Source organism: Bombus bifarius, unplaced genomic scaffold (assembly GCF_011952205.1).
Source record: "Bombus bifarius isolate JDL3187 unplaced genomic scaffold, Bbif_JDL3187 scf7180000008493, whole genome shotgun sequence".
Classification (NCBI taxonomy): Eukaryota; Metazoa; Arthropoda; class Insecta; order Hymenoptera; family Apidae; genus Bombus; species Bombus bifarius.
In genome coordinates, this window is record NW_022884683.1 from 86,332 (window position 1) to 112,797 (window position 26,466).

General features: G+C 41.1%; 1 protein-coding gene across 1 annotated transcript in view; it reads left to right on the plus strand.

The window, feature by feature from the left end:
• The window catches only part of LOC117213063 (neurexin-3-like), a 290,217-nt gene that overhangs the window by 18,655 nt on the left and 245,096 nt on the right, over positions 1 to 26,466 (plus strand). Inside the window, exon 2 of the mRNA XM_033458325.1 lies at positions 21,860 to 21,907. Within this exon, the coding sequence (XP_033314216.1) occupies positions 21,860 to 21,907 (48 nt within the window). The remainder of the gene's footprint in view (positions 1 to 21,859; positions 21,908 to 26,466) is intronic.

Below are 26,466 nucleotides of genomic sequence, written 5' to 3' on the forward strand. Positions count from 1 at the left end.
TTTTCATTCACCGTGCAATTGCATATAGAACAATTAATTACGATCTTTCTGCCTTCACTCCTCTCTTAATAAAATTGATGACGGAATAGGAGGTATTAATTAACGTTTACCGATCGGATAATCTCTGTATATCCTGCTAACAGTGGGAAATGATCAACGTTTAACAGCTATAAACGTTCCTTTACTTTTTTCTGTTTTAAAAATTGAACACTTTAGTGTCGAGCGGAAGAATCGTAGCTAAGCGAAGAGTACAGAATTTCACGTGGTTTGTCAAGGTTTGAGAAAAATTCAGAACGACGGTTGGAAAATTCAGGAAGGAAAATACTACGAAATAATGTCAATTGTATTCCAATATTTGTTGCAATATCGTACTAATAATACCGTACTGAAAATAATATACTAATAGTAAATACTAATAACAAATGGATGAATCAGTCTTCTTTTATAAACAGTGTTTGCAAATAAGGAGAATCATAGTTTGACGTAGAACACGTAATATAAAGCAATTATTTGTAACAAAATTTCTAGCAGCAAAACACAAAACTAAATGATAATCCCATGATGCGCGGCGAGCGTCAGAATTACCTGCTACAAAGCGAGTGATTCGTGTAGCTGGTACAACATCGCTGAAATAACATCCTAATATTATTATTATTATTATTCACACAAATAATTTACTCAGCGCTGATGGTTGCTAATGCATACAGCGTGTAGCTCTTTATTGCTCGGATTACAAACTCCGCGTAATCATCGCACAGGCTCACAAAAAGTTTCCCTCTCGCCCTGACCACGCAAGATTATTTTGTGAAACGTAAGAAGATATTCTGATTTGAACAGCGTTATCTACAACCTGTGACTACGGGCTCGAGCAAATCTCCGGTGTCGAATTTCATTTTATGGGACTGGCACAGCTATAAAAAGAAGTCGAGCTCATGAACAATTTTTTTCAATTTGTGGAACATCTCACATAGGACTGCTGCAGCGAGATTCGACCATTTACAACCAATTGTTTCATAAATTTATTTTCACATAAAGCTCGCTCGCGATGCGAATAGTAGAGCGACGTGGCACACGCAATGATATATCGTATTATTATTACGGGATGTGAATATGAATAAAAAATTCGCGTGATGACTTTTCAAAGTTGAAATAGGAATACGTTGCCGAGTAACTAAAGCCTCGCAGCGAATATTTTTTTCTCAACGTCCGCAGTAGTGGATGGAAGATGTTCATGACAGAGTGCTGTGACGTCAATTTTTTTTCGGGTCACAGAGTATGACGTTGTCTAACCCATATACTAGGCGCGTAAGAACTTACATCACCATGCTGAATATCAACGATTCTATCTATAAGCACAAAAGTGTTTATTTTTTTACAGTTTATTCGGAATTTCACGACGTACATACAAAGTACCATCCATAGGAATTTGGACGCTTCTAAATTATCGCGAGTATGTAAAATACGCTGTAAATGAGATTCGTCGAACTAATTCTGGCCTCTGATTTTATCTCGAGCGACTATCGACGAAACTAACAGTTAATATCACTTGGTATAAATAGAAGAGCAATATCCGAAAGTGGACGAAAATTGATACTATAGAAACAGTCGAGTTAAATGACTCTAAGTATACGCTGAGTTGTTCCACAACCATTCTCCATCTGCAGGTTCTTCGGCCAAACACTTTTTAATATGATTTTTCATGTCGACCAAGTTCCTTAAAAATCGGAATGGAGTTGAACTTAGAAAAATATTCTGTGGTGCCACTCGACAACAAATACCGCCACTCGACATTAACTTGCGTCGGACGACGGTAGCGCAGTGGTTAGCACCTTAGGTTACGAAGGTCGGGACCCGGGTTCAAATCCCGGCAACCGGAATCTGAATTTTCCTCTGTGCATCAGAAACGAAAGAAAATCAACAATACCGCATCAGCGACATCTACAACCAGCGCTATAATTATGACGGACAGCGCATATTACACCTCAATTCCTTCCGCAATTCCTACTTTGTCTCGTAAAAGTTTAAGTCGTTGCGCTGAAGAAAAAATAAATAAATTAACAAAAGTAAGAAGGAATTTGAACTTAAGGAGTTCGATCCTGCCAGAACTGATACGATAATCGTGTAATATCTCGACGATTTATCCTAATTACAGGACGAATATCAAGAGAAACATCCTCTGATAGTCTGAAAGGCACTCTATCGCGAAAGACTAATTAAATTCATCAGTGGGAAGAAATGTGTGGCGGTCGATGAAAGTGCTCCCTGCGAGCCAAATACTTGCGCGAAAGTTTCGCCACGGCGACGAGGTTGCAACGGTTTGTCATTATGAGAAGCAATTTCATGCCAATGCAATTACAAACGGGGCATCGTGCTGCTCCGCTCGCGGAGCCCATGTATTTGCGTTTTAATGCGTGCATCGGCCTGGCTGCGGAACGTCCTCGATTTCCATTGGCTTGTCTGAGTGGCGATTCAGGACAAGCAGAATCATGGAATACCAATGCGCTTCTTAATAGATGGCACGTCAACCCTGTGTCGCTCTCTGCTTCTACGTACAGTGCAACGGTGGTGCAACGGGGGCGAAGGTTTTGTTCAATTTACAATTACGCAGCATATAATTAGCGATTCGTTAGTGGCTGTTTGGTAGCATGAGAACATTCAGATCCATTAGGTCGCGATAATTGAAGGATTACTCGTCGGAATAATCTGGTTTCTCGTCCTCGACGTGATAGTCGTCGTTTCAAAGTCTCGCACGATACGAACGTGTAATTTTCTAAAGAAAAACCTGTGTTTCTCGGAAGCGGACAACGATCAAGTTTCTGTGATCGGATAACTGCAAAATTTAGTTTTAAAAATCCCTTACCAGCTGCGTAAATACAACGGAACAACGACGAGTATACACGTGGAACGCAGCGTGTAGAGATAAACTTTCGACGTTCAAACGACAGAGACACAGTGTCAACAAGATTTCTAGTAATACAAGGAACATAGTTTGTACGCAGTGAAGATCTTAATGGAGAAGGTGACTGCGTACTTGGCTGTCACCGCGAAGGACGTGGGTTCGAATACCAGAGGGGGAAGGGTTGACAATTTTTCACGCGTTATTTTCTCAATTTTCTTCGTGAGACTGAATATTGGGTTGCTATATAAAGGAAATTCCGAAATAGTTGAAAAATATTGAAAGGGAAAGGTGGGCGTTAGAAGTAGGGAAAAGAACGGATTAAATAAAAAAAAACCCGTGGAGAATGGGGAAAATTAAGAAAGTAGAAAAGTTATTATCAATTTTCCGATGTAGGGGGACTCCTCCGCCCGGCCCGTGTTTGGACATAAGCGTAGAAAAGGGTTGAGATAAAATTTCAGATGAAATATTTGGGCCTCACCATCGACAGTCAATGGACGTTCAAGCTGACTTGAAGCTCCCACGTATAAAAAAGAAAGTGAAAAAAATCTTTGACAAATAAAGAAAAAAAAGCGTGTTAAGATAAAAAGATGAAAACACGCAATGTAAAAGTTTGTTAAGCTGCATTACGTACATAATACACAGCAAGTACAATGCATTAAAAGAATCATAATTAAACCGTTGGTGCTTAAAACGCGACGATGCGATGAAAGTACTGACGCAATATTTTCAAATTGTATCGAGAGAGAAAGCTGCGTAATCACCTGAAATTTTCATCTTCGATTCTTTACGTGACACGCGCTTTGTCGTCGTCAAACCCGCTTACGCTTTCATATGAAATATGACGACTGATTTAAATCACCAAAGAAACAACCACTTCACGAAATAACGAGGCAAGTATCAGTTGCAAGACAAACACGAGGACATCGTACGCATTGATCTCCTTGTGTACGTGTTTTACAAAATCGACACTTACATTGTCAAAAAGAAGAAACCAAAAAGATTCGAAAAGATTATGGGAATTCTCGAGGAGCGATCTAAATGATACAATATCAAAAATAAAGCTAACACGCTACAATTATTTGTCACCAAGCATCGACGAATATAAGAACATTCCCAATGAGTTTTTTTACCATCGTAAATAAAACAATTTTCGAAATGATCGTCAATCTACCATTGCGTGTTGCCATTGAGTGAAAAAAGAAGCGAGAAGTTGAAAGAGGCGCGGCGCACACACACAGAGGTTCGCAGGCCGACGAATTACGAGCATTGGAGAGAGAAACGGTGCTCGGTTTTGTCGGCGGTTGCCCGAACAGGCCAGGCCGCGGTTGCGACGCGGAAGAGTGGGAATGCTTTCCGCTTCCGGCGAAATTCCCGCCATATTCCCAGAGCACAGTGCTTCCGGATCTGTGTAATTCACCATCGTCTCCTCCCTCTTGCTCCCTTCGAGGAATCATCCAAACTCGGCCATTCTACGATGACTGATCCGCCGCCCTTTGTGTCAGACGTATTACGCGATCTCGATAAAATACCAACGTAGAACCCTGGTATTTCCCACGCTGTAGCTCATAAACTCCAAGTCTCGTATTCGCTACGCATCGTCGCACGAATATCGTCACAGGAAACGAATAGTCAGAACTGAGGTTAGATCTCACGAATATACGCAGACTGTATCGTTTATAGATAAATGTTTCAGACAAAGATATATCGCAAAATATTCCTAAAAAAATAGCTAAATGGTCGACTGGAAGGTTTCTTACGTTTAGACGACACGTAATTTTTTATGACCATCATCTAACTATCTAATCTGTCTAATCTGCTAAATATTTAGTCGTACGATAGACGGAATATTTGTGTATTTGTAACAATGAAAAAAATGAGGGGAAAATCATTTTCTCCAATTCTTTGCAATCTCTTGGATCATCGCATGGGAGCTTTCTCTAAATAGAAGCAAAGTGGAATACAAGTGTTGGCACGTTCTGACGTTAGTGGTCAATGAGCAATTATCCAGGCAATTAGCAGTCAATCGTGAGACAGAATCATTAGACTTCGAAAGTCAGTCTTAGAAGCAATCAGGCTTTGAATATTCTCGAGTCAATTCACCCAGCTTCTACGGCACTTAAGCTTTAGCCACTTTGCCGAGCAATTAAGTGCGGGGCTTGTAACATCTAGACAAATTTTAATTAATTGTAACGCCGGCGCCTTTGTAAAGGCGCTTGCTAGAACGAAACGCGTCAAAGCTGACACAGTTTTCGATATCTGCTAGATACTCGAAAGTTCTCGTAATTGTTAGAGAATGTGCAGTCAGTGGTAGTCGTTTCCACGAAGAGAAAATTATGATAGGATTACCACAGCAGTCAAAATGACTGGTTTTTCCAATTTTATTTTAAAACTCCTACTTCACGTTACGTTCTTTTTGATGTTACGACTTCTGCAGCGATAACTAAAGGAATAATCTAATGAATTTCATTTTTCTTTTATTTACTCAAAATCAAACTAATTTTGCATCGTGGTTACTTCTACCAATACCAGTGAACGTGACTGTTACTTGTCAAAGTGTAAAAGCATCCTACGATTTGTCTACCGAACCCGAACTAACCAGTTTCCTCTTTTTGTACAACTTCTCCCACGTTTTTTGGAATTTTTACCACGTATCATTTGATACGATGGTAGCACTGGAACCACCACACCAATCAAAATAAGTGGTTTTACAATTTTATAAATGCGCCAACCCTCATACAGGGATTATGGTTCCGGATGAATTAATGATACAAAAAATGTACTACGTAACATAGGATTACTTTTAGCAAGAAAGAAAAAAAAACGAATAAACATAGAAATATTGTTAAGAAATATTCTTAGAGACCAGTGATTTTAGTGTTAACGTGAAACACTTAGACTTTTTGATAAATTTACAAGAATAACATGCTTCACGCTTTTAATTTAAATATACCTCGATTAACGTTAAAATCAATAATTCCCTGAAACTTATTAAAGTAAACGGTTACACGCCACGTGTCGAGATCGTCGTGAGAAGATCGAAGCATCGATCATCCTTTACCGGAGGCCCGGATATCGGAAACGCAGCGTCTGACTCGCGTTTCGTCCACCGAACAAACAAAGTAAATCAGCGCAAGTGGCTACTTTACGCTTCCTCTACGACTCCTGCAAACTCTGGCAATTAATTACGAAATTTCAAGAACCTAACGGACAGCTGCAGAAAAACTACGACAAAATATTCGCGGAACGAGTCGTGCGAAAATAACAAAGGCTCGCAAGAATACGTGTCGCGATCGTAAAGATGGTCTGAGGGGAAAAAAAAGGGAGAAAATTGTCCCGTGGAGGAATTCTGGTAAAGACAAGCAATCGGTGTTTTGAACGCGAAACTGAAATGTTTTTTACGACACTCTCGTCTCCTGCTTGGGATAGCAATTTTATGAGCGAAATACGACCGTAACACGGGGGAGAAATACTTTCTCATCGTCAAAACACATGGCAAATGTTTGCGTTGTAACACACGTAGAAACCTTACGAGTGCGGTTGCAGATGCGCTTTCGATATCGATTCTCCCACCCGAGATTCTTGAACAGCAGAAACTAGAGACGCTTTTTTTCTCGGTTCCGCCAGCCACGCTTTCGCTTATCTGTGTCTTCCATCTCTTGACCGGATAGCTGTTTCTCACGAGTATACTCGTCACAAAAAAGTGGCAATATTTTACGTTACGACGAGCCCCGTCGGTAAAAAAATTGAAGAATAGAATGGTCCTTTCCTTTAACATTTAATTCTAAATTATAACAACCAAACTAAAGAGAATTTCAAGCAAATTGGAATAGGGTCTATACATAGACGATGATCTCACAAGAAAAGAAAGAGAGGTACAGCAGCACATAAAAGGGGCAGCCAGAGAAAGAAGATAAAAGGGGGGATATGTAAAGGGGGATACAAGAAACTAAAGAGAATTTCGACCAATGGCGATCATGTTCGCGAAACTTTCACTACGATTCAGTCAGACATCCGAAATTTTGTGCCTAATCGCGCAACAAAACCGTAGCAAATGCACGTCTTGAGCGTAGAATTGGTACACGTTCACCGATCACTTCGAACCTATACTCGCGCCCCAAACTGACATAGTTTCTTTAATCAATCCGATCAGGATGCTGGGACGATGATTTAATAACCAATTAACAGTAGCAGCGAATTGACAAATTATGGATTCCTATTCGATAATTTTACAATTTCCTATTGCAAATAAAATAACCAAACGATTCGTAATTTCACATTATCTAAAGAAAACACGTGCTAATCCGCCAACTGTCACGAAGCTACAGCTATTTCACGCGAGAGACATTCTCAGAATGTTCAAACGAGAAGCAGGAAATTTGAAAAAGAAATTATACGTTGCCCAAGAAGTTTCAGATCCGCGACGGTATTACGTTTCCCTAAAAATTTCTCTTGAAAACGACTGCATACTTCTTTTGTTCAACTACTCGCTCCTATGGTTGTACAATATCAAGGGAATAAAGGTTGACAGCATGGCGTGTGTTCTTTTATGAATTATCTCTACCGAATCGATGAATAATTCAACGTTGTTTACAGAGCGGAACTATTTACTCTGGCCGAAGTTCACGTTGAAGTTTAAGAAGCGTTAAGGCTGTCTCACCAGGTTGCAAGCAGCGAGTGCAAAGTGTGAACCGAGGGACGAAAAGCTTGAAAAACGCAAAGAACTGACGCCGGAATAAGTTCACGTGCTGGTTCGACCCGGTATTAGAATATTTATGACTATCAAACTACTTCGAGTCCGCGGAGTCTTCTTTCTCTTTCTTCTTCTTCTTCTTTTCTTTTTTTTTCATCTCCTCTCATCGAACGAGAATGCCTCTCGAAGCGTCGTCAGTCGTGCGTTATCGTTGTTATCGTTGTTATCGCCGAGACTTCACAACCTGCAAAGAGGGAACGAGATTTTCCAGGATCTTCGCTTTAACTTGGAGAAGTTTGCCAGAGTCAACTTCTGCCTCGGCTTGCGGAAATCCAGCTACTGTTATCCTTGGACGATAGCTCGCAATTTTCTTTAATAAGCCCAGCCTTCTTCGGCTTCCGTCATTCCTTGTTCTTTTCAATCCGTAGCTACGACTTGGTTAAAGTACGCGTCACCAATAACAAAGCATTGCGACCAATATAAATATTTCATCGGGTATCCGATGATGAAATAAATCGACAATTCCAACTGAGCATCTTAGAAGCAATCGACTTTCCGCGAGTATCCTCTCGTCTTCCTTTCATTCGGCTGCGTCGCAAGACAAAAGCAGGGAATACGTTGAATAAATCAGCGTGTGTTTTTCCTCCAGCGAACGATAAGAAGAACAAGAAGAAGCAGAATCGTACGGAAGGCGCGCGAGAACTGCACACGGTGTCTGGTCAGATATCAAGATGACGTTTGGATGGTCGCGAGCGGAGAACGGGTCATCCAAGACCCCAGTCCGCCTTCTTTTCTATTGGGGATGAGGAGGCGGAAGCTGAACTACGAAGCGGCGGGATATATGAAGGGGGTGGAAGAAAATGTCTGCAAGTGGAAGTCTGGCCTCGACTGCCATCGAGTCTCCTTTCAAACGATACCTTATACTCGGCTCGGGGCCTTTCGTTTCTTACACCCTTAACTCGAGTCTCTATCCACCTTCTTGCCTCTGGCAAGCTGGCTTCCACTCAGCACCGACATAATAGGAATTTAATACCGTAGCTTCGGGAATAAAACGGAAGGCGAGAGAAAGAAAGAGCGAGAGAGAGAGAGAGAGAGGGGGGGGGGAAAGGAAGAGAGCGAGATCTCGACACCAGCTACGCTGCGATTATTTATAAACCATTGATTTCTCTCGCTGTCCGATATAACGCGCGCACCCCACCTAGCCATCTTCTGGACCTGACATACCTGGCTTGTTGCACTTTTATGTGTTTCACTTATACGCTCAACTTGTCCCGGCTGGTTCAGCCTTCTCTTCCTCTTCTCGTTCTTGCTATCGTTAGGCGACGAGGATGACGGCGTGCTGCGACGTCGTGTAGCCAGCAGCCGTGGAGAATCTGGAACGTTAAAGCAGCTCCTCCGGTGGCTGGGGTCCCTGGAGAAATTCGATAAATTCGGTGCCCGGAGCTCTCTCCCGCTGCTCGATCGCGTAATTCGACGTGAGAAAGGCGACGGGGGAAAAATGAGGAGCGATGCTGATATCGACATTGCTCGCTACGAAGATGTGTGCAAAACCGGCCGTCCGCCAGCTATCGCAGCTGTAAATTTCGAAATATCCACTCGCTGGCTTATAGTCGCGTGTATGTACAGGGTGTCTCGGTATCGATGCTATCTACAATTTTAGATTTTACACCTTTCATTTCGGAGACCTGGGACGTAGCACACGCGTCTGCCATTTCTTGTTACTTTCTTACGAATCTGGTCAGACTGGCGAAATTTACAACTTGGTAAACTGCGCGTTGGCTGAGCAGCCAAGCAGTTACGCATCATCCGTTTCATTCGCCCGCAAATGATAGATAGTTGGCGGACACGGTGAATTATTTCCTGACGTTTGATTAACTTGTTGCGTTCTCTTCGTGATTCAGTCGCGAAAACGTACAAGGAACGCGGTCGGCATCTTCGATCTTTCAACGTTACGATCGATACCGTCTCATCTCACTGAAAATTGAAAAGCATATGAGAAGTGGAAGGTTCGTGACACGTCCCTAATGAAATTCCAAAATGTTTCGTATAATACGCGTGCCTTATGGGCGTGAAAGCTTCCCATATCGGGCGATCAAAAATCGCAGACGTGACTATGATCGATCCTAACGAATTCTGACAAGTGAACAAATTTCGTGCCATATTTTCTTCTCAGTTTTTCACGAGGAATCACGCTTTTACGCGTTGTTTGGCGTGTCTTCGCCCCCTACACGTTGACCTCATGCGTTACATCAAAAGTTTTATCCTGTAAATAGACAAATAGATGTAGCGAATGGACGTTTGTTGGATACTCGAGCCACGGATTAGCTGGAAATCAGCGTGCAGGAAATTTTTCGGCTAACGAACAACCGGTTATCCGCTGCTCTTCTTCTTTTCTTCTTCTCTCGAAGGATTCGCGATCGTTAGACAAGTTCCTTACTCGCTTTTGTTGGATCGAGGAGAAAGGCCTTGCCCATCGATGATTAAGTCGTCCCTTGAGTTTTATCCTCAGAAGGGTAGGAGGTCCGCCAGGGAGACTCGAACCATCCCCTATCTTCGTCCTTTTCCTTCTCTGGCAACCTTAGCCAGAGGGTGGAACGTGGCTTTATCTTCGATCGTACTTTCGCGCCGCTGCGGTCTCGTTTGCGCAAAGTCGAGCGAGATAATCGATACGTCTTCGTCTACTCTCGCCACTTGGAGCAGTCGAGATGCTATTTCTTTCTTCCACCCTTGTCCTTTATACGTTTTCCGCGCGATTCCTTTTATCGAGTCACCTCCTACCTGTCTGCCGATCTCTTGTTTGTTCACCGGTTACGACCGATCCTCCCAATCGGATAATCCGAACCAAGTCGCGAGAAAATGTATTTTCCTTCGTGCTTGGCCCGCCTCGCTTGCAAGCTCGCCGTCTACGACAAAACTTGATGCTTGTGCAGGGTCCCTGAATTTCGACCAGTAACATTGGCTTTCGTCACGCAGTATGGCAAGGGTTAGCCTAAGCTTGCACATCTTAAAATTCAATCGGCAATTTTCCACGGAACCAACAGTGTCACGAGACACCGTTAGCCTGTAACGTGATAACGTAGAAACGAGAGGATCTCGTGTGCTTTAGGCTCAACGAACAGGATTTTAAGAAACTTAGGATGCTGAGAAATGGGAAATATTTCGAGTATTGCTGCAAACGATATTTTACAGCAATTAATAAAATAAACGAAGAAATAAGATAACATCCGCACGCTACTGAATTTTACATTAATTTGCATACAAGTTACATGTATGTTTGCTCGTAGGAAATTATTTGTTTAACTGATTAACGAGCAACTCTTCGAGAAGATTAACACGATAAGAAACGAGTGAATATAACACACACGGGAGGCCAACAAAGAGTTAAGAAAGATCACGCAACGAAGATATCGTACGGTCTAAAAATGGGGGAAAATAACAGCCAAAAACACGAAGTTGATGGGTTTGGCCTGGCTACAAATACTGTTAATCCAATTGTTAGTTGTAACGTTGGTTTGGCAAGCAGATACATAGAACAACGAATGACACTTGAGGTCCCTGAACGTTCAATTGAACTAAATCCAAAATATCTGGACAGTGAACGCGTTAACTTAATGTTTCCAAAATAAACCATAAAAGTGGGATACAAATCCACGTTGTTGAAGGAAAGCCCAAGCGAGCTCGAATCGAATAATAATTATGATGATTTTTCGAGAATGGGAAATAAAACGCAGAATTTTAGGGATTTTTCCATCGAGTACATGCAGCTGTCACTGTATTTATAATTTATGTTAATATATTTACATATTCTCAGTGTTTATATATTCGTCGTTATTCTTATGGAATATGTTTGGTAGTTAGACAGGAAATTAATTTCTGCGCCAAGATACGATTATCATAGGAGATATTTTCCAGATTTTCACAGTACGTGTGCTTCTCAATCGAAACAATTTTCTCCACCATCGAGTACCTCATCGTCGACAACAAATCATAAATATTAAGCGGACACGTGAACCATAAATTTTCTCGAACACCGCGCAAGCTTCAAGATATTCATGTTTCTAGAAGAATATGTGCATCCTTGGGAAACAGCTCACTCTCCTAGGGTTTTACAAACCCTCGTTGCTCATTTCCTGCGCTTTATTTTTAATACAACCACGTTCCATAAACTGCAGCGTAATGGTAAATCAGAGAATGACTCATACACAATGGCTTGCGTGGGTAACCGGACACCTGCAAAAACCTTCGGTTATCGCAAAGTTTCGAACGAATCTTAAAACGGACATTAGAAGAGTGGGCGAGATATTTGATACAAATATACGTTTCGTCAAGGTAACTAAAGTTGTTTACTTTATTCTCGATATTCAGTGGGATCGTATTTCACACTTATCGCACACGGTGTAGATTTACTTCAAAGTTGATCAAGTGATCGTAACAGAATTTTTCAATGTTTTGTATAAGACACACCACATAAAACACACAAAATTGTGTTATACGAAACGAACAAATTAATGGGAAACTGTGGTTTCATGTATGTTTCTTGAAACCGGCAATAGTTCATTCGAAGTAGTGCTTATTAGTACCATTTACGCTAATTGTTGAAAAATCTCATCGACTTCTTACCAGAGAAGCCTGATCCATCGAAAGAGTTGCTAATTTCCTGCAATGAAAAACTGTTCTATCGCGAAGGGTTCATAGTCGACGAATTAAACGAACGAGAAAGTCAGACAAAATCTTCCTTACGTTCCTTTCTGTACGCATTTCTTTCACTTGTTCTCCATTCTCAAAGACCGTGTCAGTAATACGAATAACCAAGATGCCTGTACTTGCAGAAAGATATTTAGCGGCATATGCGTCTTACAACGTTTCAACTTGAAGATGCCTCGCGTAGTTGTTTTGCCACAAAGGATTAACACTACACGACGCACATATTGTTATAAACAAACTCTGGACAAAGCAATTTCGTTGCTACGTGCAGCAACCGACAACCGGCGACAGGTTCAAACAAGTTCAATAAATGGATGACCATGTTCTCCAGGCATAGTCAGTCAATCGCTCGAATCAATATCAGTATCGAGTCATCGAGATCATCAGTCAAGCGATTAACTATTCTATTCTACAGTTTAAAATATCTGTACATATAGTTAACGAAATCAACTGGTCTCGTTAATAATTTAACCAACGACATGTTTCACCGTCCACCACAGATATCCCACGATGAGCGAGCCACTGTAATCCGGTAAAAAGCTGTAGGCTATTTTTGATGCTATTTTCGCGAGATGTTCGCGAAGACTGTTGCTGAGGAAGCTTCGGTGGCGCAAAATTGCACGTTCGCCACTCTGTCGAAACGTAAACTTTATAATCAAAATGCGGAGGACTGTGGAACCTTTCGAAACGTCGCAATTTCCAGCTTCGACGTCCACCGGCCCATGAACCACAAGTATCAAAGCCTGTTCGCGAGCCACGAATTTCCTGCCATTCGAAATACGCGATTCGCTGCAAGTGCCGTGCATCTGCAGCTTCTCGCGCGATGGAAAGCACTTAAACACGTATACGCGCCGATTTATAAGTAGTCGACTCTTTGCAACCTGCAATGCAACGTCTTTCCAAAATCAGCTGAGGAAACTCGTCGCGGAAAGCGATCAACGTGGACCAACTTCGTTGGCAACTAAGTGGTTGCGGATTTTGTCAATACCAGCTAATGACAAAATCCGCAGTCACTTAGTTGCCAAACAACAAATAGCTACGACATGCTGCTACGTGGCGTGAGCTGCAACACGAGGATGACGACTTTGCAAAGTAAGTTTTGTTCGTTGAAACAGAAAGGTTGGAACAATTATACGAAACGAACAAATTAATGGGAAACTGTGGTTTCATGTATGTTTCTTGAAACCGGCAATAGTTCATTCAAAGTAGTTATTAGTACCATTTACGCTAATTGTTGAAAAATCTCATCGACTTCTTACCAGAGAAGCCTGCTCCATCGAAAGAGTTGCTAATTTCCTGCAACGAAAAACTGTTCTATCGCGAAGGGTTCATAGTCGACGAATTAAACGAACGAGAAAGTCAGACAAAATCTTCCTTACGTTCCTTTCTGTACGCATTTCTTTCACTTGTTCTCCATTCTCAAAGACCGTGTCAGTAATACGAATAACCAAGATGTCTGTACTTGCAGAAAGATATTTAGCGGCATATGCGTCTTACAACGTTTCAACTTGAAGATGCCTCGCGTAGTTGTTCTGCCACAGAGGATTAACACTACACGACGCACATATTGTTATAAACAAACTCTGGACAAAGCAATTTCGTTGCTACGTGCAGCAACCGACAACCGGCGACAGGTTCAAACAAGTTCAATAAATGGATGACCATGTTCTCCAGGCATAGTCAGTCAATCGCTCGAATCAATATCAGTATCGAGTCATCGAGATCATCAGTCGAGCGATTAACTATTCTATTCTACAGTTTAAAATATCTGTACATATAGTTAACGAAATCAACTGGTCTCGTTAATAGTTTAACCAACGACATGTTTCACCGTCCACCACAGATATCCCACGATGAGCGAGCCACTGTAATCCGGTAAAAAGCTGTAGGCTATTTTTGATGCTATTTTCGCGAGATGTTCGCGAAGACTGTTGCTGAGGAATCTTCGGTGGCGCAAAATTGCACGTTCGCCACTCTGTCGAAACGTAAACTTAATAATCAAAATGCGGAGGACTGTGGAACCTTTCGAAACGTCGCAATTTCCAGCTTCGACGTCCACCGGCCCATGAACCACAAGTATCAAAGCCTGTTCGCGAGCCACGAATTTCCTGCCATTCGAAATACGCGATTCGCTGCAAGTGCCGTGCATCTGCAGCTTCTCGCGCGATGGAAAGCACTTAAACACGTATACGCGCCGATTTATAAGTAGTCGACTCTTTGCAACCTGCAATGCAACGTCTTTCCAAAATCAGCTGAGGAAACTCGTCGCGGAAAGCGATCAACGTGGACCAACTTCGTTGGCAACTAAGTGGTTGCGGATTTTGTCAATACCAGCTAATGACAAAATCCGCAGTCACTTAGTTGCCAAACAACAAATAGCTACGACATGCTGCTACGTGGCGTGAGCTGCAACACGAGGATGACGACTTTGCAAAGTAAGTTTTGTTCGTTGAAACAGAAAGGTTGGAACAATTATACGAAACGAACAAATTAATGGGAAACTGTGGTTTCATGTATGTTTCTTGAAACCGGCAATAGTTCATTCAAAGTAGTGCTTATTAGTACCATTTACGCTAATTGTTGAAAAATCTCATCGACTTCTTACCAGAGAAGTCTGCTCCATCGAAAGAGTTGCTAATTTCCTGCAACGAAAAACTGTTCTATCGCGAAGGGTTCATAGTCGACGAATTAAACGAACGAGAAAGTCAGGCAAAATCTTCCTTACGTTCCTTCCTGTACGCATTTCTTCCATTTGTTCTCCATTCTCAAAGACCGTGTCAGTAATACGAATAACCAAGATGTCTGTACTTGCAGAAAGATATTTAGCGGCATATGCGTCTTACAACGTTTCAACTTGAAGATGCCTCGCGTAGTTGTTCTGCCACAGAGGATTAACACTACACGACGCACATATTGTTATAAACAAACTCTGGACAAAGCAATTTCGTTGCTACGTGCAGCAACCGACAACCGGCGACAGGTTCAAACAAGTTCAATAAATGGATGACCATGTTCTCCAGGCATAGTCAGTCAATCGCTCGAATCAATATCAGTATCGAGTCATCGAGATCATCAGTCGAGCGATTAACTTTTCTATTCTACAGTTTAAAATATCTGTACATATAGTTAACGAAATCAACTGGTCTCGTTAATAATTTAACCAACGACATGTTTCACCGTCCACCACAGATATCCCACGATGAGCGAGCCACTGTAATCCGGTAAAAAGCTGTAGGCTATTTTTGATGCTATTTTCGCGAGATGTTCGCGAAGACTGTTGCTGAGGAAGCTTCGGTGGCGCAAAATTGCACGTTCGCCACTCTGTCGAAACGTAAACTTAATAATCAAAATGCGGAGGACTGTGGAACCTTTCGAAACGACGCAATTTCCAGCTTCGACGTCGACCGGCCCATGAACCACAAGTATCAAAGCCTGTTCGTGAGCCACGAATTTCCTGCCATTCGAAATACGCGATTCGCTGCAAGTGCCGTGCATCTGCAGCTTCTCGTGCGATGGAAAGCACTTAAACACGTATACGCGCCGATTTATAAGTAGTCGACTCGTTGCAACCTGCAATGCAACGTCTTTCCAACATCAGCTGAGGAAACTCGTCGCGGAAAGCGATCAACGTGGACCAACTTCGTTGGCAACTAAGTGGTTACGGATTTTGTCAATACCAACTAATGACAAAATCCGCAGTCACTTAGTTGCCAAACAACAAATAGCTACGACATGCTGCTACGTGGCATGAGCTGCAAGACGAGGATGACGACTTTGCAAAGTAAGTCTTGTTCGTTGAAACAGAAAGGTTGGAACAATTAGAAGCGTTGGTATTAAGAAGCCTAGAGACCGGGCTTGATCTTAATTAAAATTTAGTTGCGTTGTTTCTAGCTTCCAGTGACTAGGGTCGGTGATCTTCTCATCGAACTACGGGTCACGTTTCGCAAATCCTCCACATTTCAAGTCAACAACGTTCAAGCGTTTCCGTATCAGTCAAGTTATACTCGAGACAACGGTTCTAAATTGCTTGTAAATGCAGCGACCAGGCGACAAGATCCGTCATCTGTTATTTAATTGAACGCGTTTCTCGGCGGCTTTAATACGAGGATAGAACGTTTGTCTCTCTTCATCTGCTGAATCAACTGGCCGTCCCATTAAAACACCTGTTTTGCACGTTGAATACTTGTTCGGTTATGTTAACTTTCCTACGGACGAGTAGCAAATAAAATGAATTACTCGCGCGATCGTCGACTAAGATGAAAATGCTGATGTCTTTGTGTGACTTTATTGTTTAGCGGTTTTAATGTATCGTGGAATTAACGTTTCAATCTGAAACGATACTTTTTACGGCTGCTCGAATAACTTTAGCTTCCGAGAGCCGGAAAATAGAAACATTGGTGAAATTGGAAAAGCCAGAACCGCGCTAAATTTATCGGCCAAAGTTTTAATCACAGGTCAATTGAATTCCATTAAATTTTCTGTTTTCCGCTAACGATGCTGGTAATAAATTCCTGTGCTCTACATAGCGTCGTCATGCAGCTAAGTTGGACGATATTGCTATTAGCATTACACGTTTTACTGTCCTGCTAGACACTAGACCAGTGTCCGACCAAAGCAAGCAAAATTTTTCGAATTGCGACTATTAGAAAAAGTCGATGATCTCCCCACGAGTACTTTGCTCCCGAAATAGCTACAATTTGGCACAGTTATCGAATCGCTCGATGATATGTCCTTTTAGAAAGCACACTTAGCACATGGCACGTTCTCTTTTTCAGGATAATAAAAATCAGTCGTAAATATCGAATTGCGTGTGGTCGGATTACCACGTTCGTCCCGCAATTCTCTTTTACGTCGTCGATTCTTCTCAAAAGCTACGCTTCGCTTAAAACCAGCATATTGTGTCGCGTATTCGTAAATCGTCCGCTCAACATTTCCGACTAATCGCTGTTTAATTTATAATTCGGCTGTGTAATTTTCTCAATGACAGTGGATACGATACGACGACACAAGCATTGGGTTGTCCGAGAAGTTTCTTTCGTTTTATAAGGAAATAATAGGCACACGATGTTTTTTGTTTTATATTAGTTTAGCGAATTATTCAGGGACGTAATAATAGAAATAGAACGAAAAGGATCATATCTAATTTAATAAAATAATATAAAATAAAAATCGTTGTTCATCTATTTATTATGAAACGAAAGAAACTTTCCGGACAACCTAATACAACAAGTTACATTGTACACGAATTTGGATACGAACCAAACGATGTTACACATATTTCAGATATTTCAAAAAGCGTTCTGTTTTTGTTTTACACGGAGCAATTGCCAGAAGGTGGAATAAAATGATATTTTCATTGGGCTGAATAGCGGTGCTGTTACCACTTGAACATGTCCCATTTTCTTCTTTAATTTTCTATTATTCAGATAAATATAAAGAAGTTGCTGTTAACGTGGAAACTTTCCCGTTTCGATTTTACAGTGGTTCGTTTTCCTTCTCAAAATTGCGAAACTTTTTAAACGCAGGAAAGTTAAAGTGTCTCAAAGCAAGAGATGAATTTGTAATGAGAGGAAGGAATAGAGACAAAGGGGAAGACAGAACGAGACGGAAAAAGAAGAACGACAGAGAGGGACAAAAGAAGAAACGCGGGGAAATAAAACGGCGAAAGGAAAGGGGAAGAGGAAGCAGAAATGAGAAAGACACGGAAACGAAAAAGAAAAGGGAAGGGACGAGAGAAAAGGAAGAAAATAAAATGGAAAAGCGATTGGTCCAGGTTACTAAATCTATTGTTAAACCTTTCTAACTGAGACCTACGTATCGCTTGTTAAATATCGAATTTAATTGTTCGAAATCTAAGATCAGGTAATCTGTTAAAATCGTCCCACAGAAAGTATTTGCATAAAGAAAATCGTTAAACAAAGGATATTCCACTACTGTACTTCTGTAATCTGTAATCCTTACGAAAAACGAGATTAACCCCAGAAATTGCTAGCAACTTGTTAAAACTTTTGCCTTCAATTATTACCCGCTTTGAAACTTATGCGATGATGGATAAAGATTATCAGATCTTAAGACAAAAACAAAGGACTCATACGTTCAGCTTTATGGTAAAAATCTCGCCTTTTAAATGTACCATTAATATTCTCAGAATTGGACCAAGTAAGAATATTATCGTCCTTCACTCTTTCTCAGTTTTTCTACATTTCTAAGTAAACCTTGTTTCGTGCAGAACGAAAATAAAATATGTTGACAAGCATCTAAAACATATCTACCAGCGTTTTTTGTTCGTCTCACGAACCGATTTGTATCGAAACTCGCGCGCGATGTAACTTGAGACTCGTGAGATATCCCATCCGCTGTTTTAAGCAATCTACGCAGCTATTTATAAATTAGACGGCGATTCATCTGAAAATTTCAGCCATCTATCGTTCAGAACGAATGGTCCACGAATATGTATCAGAATATGCCAAAAGTTTCTTTCGTCTCGTAAGGAAATAATCGACAATGACTGATGACGACAACCACAACGTTTGACAGATTAGGTCTCACGTTTGCTCAAACATTGCATTGGATAAAGCAGCTGCGTGCAGATGGCGAAAGACACTTTTGGAACAAGCTAGTAACAGTAACCCAGTAACAAGAACAACGTCACAAATTGGCAAACAAATGGCGGCTATTTCATCGAAAGGGGAGCCCATCAAGGAAAAACGAAGTGAAGAAGAACAGCCATTGCCGCGTGCGATAATCATCCGGATAAAATTGTCTCGGACGAACAGCAATTCAGCTTACCTACCTGTGTAACGTGGAACTTGGGACAATGCTTACATACGCGGCGATATTTGGCCAGGATGAAATTGGAAAAGTTGAGATGCGATTAACATCGCTCGGAAGACGAGACATAGCGTTGATGAACACGGCCCGGTTCATATCGATTCCCCCAAAATTTCTACGCAGACTATTTATCCGGTTGGCCTTAATCCGGCGTTTGACTCGGCGATGGAGTTCGTCCAAGCACATCCTTCGTCTACGGGGGGTTTCGCGATTGCCGCGACGGTTGAATTTCGAAAACAAAAAGGGCTGGCGAATGTTGTAAGCGGATTGGCCGAAATCCGTCCGCTCAAAGGGGGAAAATTGGAATTGGACATTTTTTACGACAGAATGAAATCGGTCGTACGAGGATGAAAGTTTCTGATAAGCTGCGCGGTAGGACGCTGTTATTTTAAATAATCCTTTCACGGCAACCATGAAATTGGCTGTGCGCGGATTACATCCTCAGAAGCCTGTTACCTTGGTCCTTTCACCGTTACATCATCGATGTAACGCTCCGCTAGCCCAGCTTTGAATCTGCTTTTGAAAAAGCGAATGCGATCGTATACGTACACCGTAAAAGGATACGGTGTATACAATTTTTGATAAGCTTAACACTTGGCCTGCTTTATAGCCAGCTATTGTAGCCTTCGTCTTTGTGGCGTACTTCGATCTCTGTACCATAGCTTGCGGTATTATATGTATAAGCCAGATACTTTTGTAATGGCCGCGTTATAAAAAGAATCTTCCGATTATACGAGCGCTCGGGAGTCGATCGTCCAAGGTGTAGGCGATAAAACGTGAAAACCTCTCTCGAGCACCCGTGACAGGGTTCGTGGCGGCCCGAGCACCGATAATTTAGACATTCGCCGACATGGAACCGTTGATGATCGGTTTCAGTCAGTCGCCGGGCAAATGTCAAAAGGTCCAAATCCGAGACTTCTGTCGGCTTCGTCGCATTAACACTGGAACTAGCACACCAGTACAAATGACTGGTTTCACAATTTCATAAATCCGCCAATCGTTTAAGGGTCATTAACAATAGGAAAAATGTACTACATAAGGTGGAATTGCTTTCGTTAGAAAATGATAAGTCAATGAATATACAAATATTTTGCTATTACGTATTTTTTAGAAACCAGTCATTTTGTCAGCTATGCCTTAGTTGTAGCGTTAAATGGCTAAGTAAATGAACGAACGTGACTGGTTTGTCTGAAACCATCGAGTCTCTGCCTACAAATTCAGAAGTGGCATAATCGAAAATTCTGGCGGATCGCGCGACTGCCGTTTACATGCCATCGATTGCCATCTGCGGATCCTGCTTCCAGAGAGTTTGTGCGTGTTTGAAGATCTGCCTACTCGCAGCAGCGATTACTTAGCTGAATATCGACGATCTTTCTGACAAACTCATGAGAATCTTTTAATCCTGCGCATAATCTTGTCCATAGATTGGGCAATTAATAACTGACGTGTCTCTGTAATATCAGAAATGATACAAAGCTAACAACAGGAACATCTTTATCGACAGTAATGCCACACAATTAACGAGGTACGACATTAACAGGATTATCAAAGATCAAAGCGATAACGGGTCGCAAGAAAAGTATTTTAAATCTCAAGGAAAGAAACGAACGATTAATTAGTGAAATCGCGAAACAAGTTAGGGCGTCGTAACAGTTTATTTTGCCGGTCAAACGATTCTGCTTGGAAGTGCACGGCTTATCTTATCGCGCGCACTAGGCGCGACATATCAGACAGCTATAGGACGATAAGACGAAGGAACGAAAACTGTTGGGGGTGAAAAAGGATTCGGCAAAATCGCATTGTAAGCTCTTTGAAGATATCCCTCTTTCTAACTCAAGATGCGAAGCGTGGAAGATCGTGGGATAATCTTTTTTCATGAGATCGTATATCTTTGTAGGGTAACAGCTATAGCGTGATACAAAATACGGTGGTGGCATTGACACGAGAAATTCCGTGGACTCGCGCAAGGAAATCCATCTTAGAATTCTATTGCAAGGAAAGTTGCCATGCTTGGAATATTTCGTCTCTGTGATTCTATGCAGATCTTTAGATCGTCAGCTCGTTAGGCCGATGTCAACAGATAGGAAACGTATTGTTATAACAAGGTTTTATATAACATCCATTAAAGATAAAATGTTCATAGAATTATATTTCATTCTTTGGTGAATATAAGAACTTTACATCTATGTTTCATGTTATTGTTCTTAGTTGGTGGAAAATACCCGAGTCTAAGAATACTTATGTGAAAACACAAAGAATATCAGATATATAGCCAAGAGCAAACCTAAGGGAACAATGTTTTCTTTGTTTCTACAATTTTTTAAACAATGCTTCTGTGTTTATATATTTTTGCATTTCTGTATATTGCATTGTAATTGTATTTTTTAATACTATGTAAATGATCCTATACATGTAGAATACGTACAGAATTCTCTTGTTAATTAATGCCGAGTAATCAGGATAACGAAGCTGATAATGAGACGTATATCTCTCGGAAAATTCTTCAAATTACGAACTAACGAACGAACACGGTTTCCTTAGTCACAATTTTCTCGTATATTTTCCAAAAAATTACTGAAAGTATCAAGAATTCCTTAATATTTTGCATACGTCTCTTAATACAGTTGTATTAGCCCGACGTATTTTACAAACAAACTAATTCTAAGGTTCGATAAAAAGAACCTATTTTCGATTCATCTTTAGGTATTAACGTACGCCTGTGTTTGGTGTTTCAGTGTGGTGGATTTCCGTGCGTCGAGAATATCAAGCGCAAATCGCCAAGGGTAAGTGCAACGACGAGCCTTCTGAAACGCAGAACGCGATCTGCCGTCTTATTTCACGTCGTTCGTAATATATTCGCTTGACAACTGGGTGATTGCGGGTTTTGTCAATACCAGCCAATCACAAAACCCGCAATCGCTTAGTTGCCAACCCAAGATAAACAAGTCGAATACGGTCGCGTGTGTACGTGGAAGTTCGTGTGGGGATCAGATTTCAGAGGTCGTACGTAAACTAACGAGCGCGATAGGTTCCGTTTGCCTCGCGATTCGCGCCAGGCCGAAGAAAGAAGCTTCGCAACATGAATTTGTGGGTATTCAGACGTCTTTCTTATGTAATCAAATTACTGGAATCCAATTAATAGAGTGTCGATAACGCGGCGACGTGCACGAAGCTCAGACAGACTCGAGTGAGTTCGTTCGCCGGCACAGACACACGTACATACGTGAACCAACATAAACGAACACGTAGATGCACGGACACACAGGGCCACGCGATCGTAATTAACCGCACATTCGATGCATGTATGCAGAAACCACGCGTTGTTTGCGAATAGCAATTCCGAGCGTACGGGATTGAATGTAACATGGGGCGCACACAACGTGGCCAATGCGAACAGTATCGTCCTGTGTGTTCGTCTTACGGGCCTATTACTGAACTTGGCCCGGGTTGCCCATAGGATTGTTCAATGAGTGATTATGCGGCCGAAAATGAGCAAGATTTGCGGAACACCGGCAAATGATAGCTTACCCATGACGCTGCAACATGTTATACAGCATGCAAATTACCCTACGCCTATGTTACACGGCAATTGGACGTCGCAGCGTTACGCGAAATATCATGCGCCATCTTACGTGATATTATCGTTAGCCCGATGAAAATCTTAATCTCCGATAATTCTCCGATTAAGCGGAACGTGCGTTCTCTACTCTGCCTTTTTGATATTTCTTATTTATCGGTTCACAGTCAAAGCAATATCGAGCGCTATCAGCGACTATTGGCCGAATTAACTAAACGTTCTGGGTAAGCGTTTACGATCGCTAGAGCCAGAAGGGATGATTCGGCTTGGTCGTAAATCATCGAGAATTCCAATAATATTGCAGCAGGCTACCAACGTATTAGGTTGTCCGGGAAGTTTCTTTCGTTTTATAAGGAAATAGTACACGTACAATGTTTTTGGTTTTGTATTAGTTTATTGAATTACGCAGGGGCGTAATAATAGAAATAGAACGAAATGGATCATATCTAATTTAATAAAATAATATACAACAGAAGTTGTTCGTCTATTATCACCTTATGAAACGAAAGAAACTTTCCGGACGACCTAATACCTTGCTATGGCGTCGAGATTGTAGCTGTTTCTTTTTCTTCTTGCTTCGTTATACTTCTTACATTCCAGCGTCGTTTCGTTGATAGTTATTGGTATATTACATGGCGTAGGTTATTGTTTAGGAGAAGATGTGAACGTGATAGTTTGCTGTGTTCTGGTCTGATTCGGGTTATCGTCCCTTGTCGTATCATAGTTTGATATTTGTAACTTTATCTGTTACTAACGATTTTAGTTAAACGAGAGGCGATCTAACGATATTAGAATCTTTTTTTAACGACGTAACGACAACGTTAGTCAATCGACGTAACGTTAGCAGCTTCCTTCGTTAATTCATTAACAAAATTACTGGTTAATTCTGGCTCAACGAGAGGGAACATTTCCCTAATAATACAAATAGCAGCACTGTAATTGGAAATTATCATAGTGACACAAATAGTAAATAGAATGGAATTAGTTAATGGGTAACGATACATGGTAATTAAATGCACAGAAAATTTGCTTCATAGAAGATAATTAATACCGGAAACAACGCTACTAGATATTAAACTACAATTCCAATTCTGTCGTGTTCTAGTAACATGTTCTCTGAAATGAAGCAGGTTATAGATTTACTGGACAAAAATAATTAACCAAATTAACACTGACTGCCACGCCGAAATTATGTTTTACTCAGGACGACACGGGAGTATTTGTTCATTCAAAGGGTATAATGGAAAAATAATAATAAATTGATGATGTCAGACAATATTCTTCCCCGATGGACCGTTTATCTTATTGTTGGTCACGGGTGACCACCGTGGCGCCTTGGTAACAGTTGATAGCGACATGTTGTGACAAGGCTTCCATTGTTTCAACAAACCATTCGCATTCGTCATTTCGTCGTAAGCAAAACGTGCAGAATATCGAATCGTGTAGAGGATATTAGTAAACAGTATTAGGATTATTTTTATGATTTCGGCGAAATATTCGGCTGAAATGATAGAGGCGCGGAAAAAAGATTATGTTCGTGGTAAACCAATGGTAGTGGTAGATTACAACAGAGGAAAATGTGCTGTAGATTTATCAGATCAAATGATAGCATATTCTACAGCACATAGAAGGACCCTCGAGTGATATACAAAATTAGCTTTAGAGTTATCGTTAAATACATCAATTTCAAACGCGATGATACTGTATAAACAAGCAACAAAAATAAAAATCAAGGTATCAGATTTTAGAATGGCACTCGCCATGCACCTTACACAGTGCCATTCACCAGAACCATCAAATGTACTTATTCGATAAAGATTGCCACACGAAATGCAGAAGAAAGAAGGGCAAGCGTAGCTGGCGCGAAAATTTTGCAGAGATGTTATAAAAAAAATGTTAAACAATTAGGATCAAAACTTGCCAAGAATCGGACCAAAAAGGTGACCACCTATTGTCCAGATCGTATTGACGAGCCACATTTATGTTTAGAGTGTTTCAACACAGTGCACCGTTAGATGCAACATTTGTTCTCATTTCTTTTACTGTTGTTCTACTAAAAATGTTTAATTGCACGGAACCAGACAATGACACCAGTGACTTTCGCTTATTCCAAAAGGTACCGAAACGAGCGTGAAACAAATTCGTTGGCAAAATAGAAAAATACAGGAAATCGATGTATAACTAGGCAGCTGTAAAAAGTATGTTATAGAGCGAAATTGTAGAAATATCGGGAGCAGAGAGGAAAATCGTGTAGTAAAGTACAGGCAGCAATGTATAAGACGAAGTAAAGTCGAAAATGGCGTGTGGCAGGGGAAAATCTGAAAACAATGCGCCCCACCTACCTATGTATGTGCATACAGTGCATAGGTACAACTGCATTGCGTCAGATGCATCGTACGCTAGTCCGGAATAACGATACGTCGCTTCGTCGCCTAGCACGCCGTTGTGACTTGCCTCGGAACAATAATATTACACGTCCTCTCGTCTATTTTCTAGCTGACACCAAACTGCTGCCACTTGCTGCGTGGAATTATTCCAAGTACTCCTTCCTTCTATCTAAATTTCGGGATCGCTGAGAAAATTGAATCCTCCATGTACCAGACGAGCTTTCTACGTTTCTCTAGTGCGATCCATGTTATTTCTATCTGTTTGACGAATTGACAGAGCACCAATTGTTCTGATCTCTAATTCCACCCTATTCGTACTCGCCAACTGACATTTTGCTTGACACAATTCAACACTTTGATTGCCACGCCGAAATCACGTGTTTCGCTCAGGACGTCACAGTGTTTTAACACAGTGCACAGTTAGATGCAACAATTGTTCTCGTTTTTTTTCTATTGATGTTTTAATAAAAATGTTTAATCGTTCTATGGGGCATTTTTTATTTCAAAGTATCTTCTATTTATCGGTTATATTCAAAATACCCTAACTGTCAATTTTCATACAATTTTTATAATTGTAAGAAGTTGAAGCGCTCCGGTCACCAATGACCACTGTGGCGCCACAGAGGAAACCATAACCGGTCATATTTGATACCCGTGACAGTCAAAGTGTCAAAGGCCGCAAATAAAAAGAGAATAAGTCACGTAACACGATTTTTCTAGAAGAGTTAAAATCGAGTATGTTGATCTAACTCCATAGTTTTCAACAACTATCTTCCCATTTGATTTTCGCGACTAACTTTGTGTTTCTGTTATCCTTCGGAACAGTTAAAAGATACTGACAATGTTAATTATACTCGCTAAGATTGATCCGAATTAAGTTAAAATTAACATTACTCGCTTCTTAACAAACACAGTAGATTTAGCACTTATTCTCAAGAAACTTGTACCTTAAAATCTAACTCATTTCGTTTTGCAAATATTTCGTATTAAAATTCTACTTTTCAATCGGCAAGTTAGGTAAACGTCAGGAAATGAACCTAAACGAACCTGTCGTATCTTTGCTATGTGGTCTCCGTATAAAAATTCGTCCAACCATAGTTGTGAGACAGTTGCGTTAATTGTAGTTTAGTCAAGAAAGATCTCTACTTTGTAAAGAGAACTTGCAATTTGTAATATTCTGAACGTATGGACGCCGTGTTCTGACGTCCCGAGACTACTGCAGCTAGCTTTAACAGGAATGTAATGATGTATCGATGATACACTGAATAGAACTGTACACTATCGGTGCGTCATGAAACTCTCAATAGTGCTACGTAATTGGTACAGCAGCAAATTGATTGAATACCGTTCCGGACCACCGTAACCTACATCTGAAAGT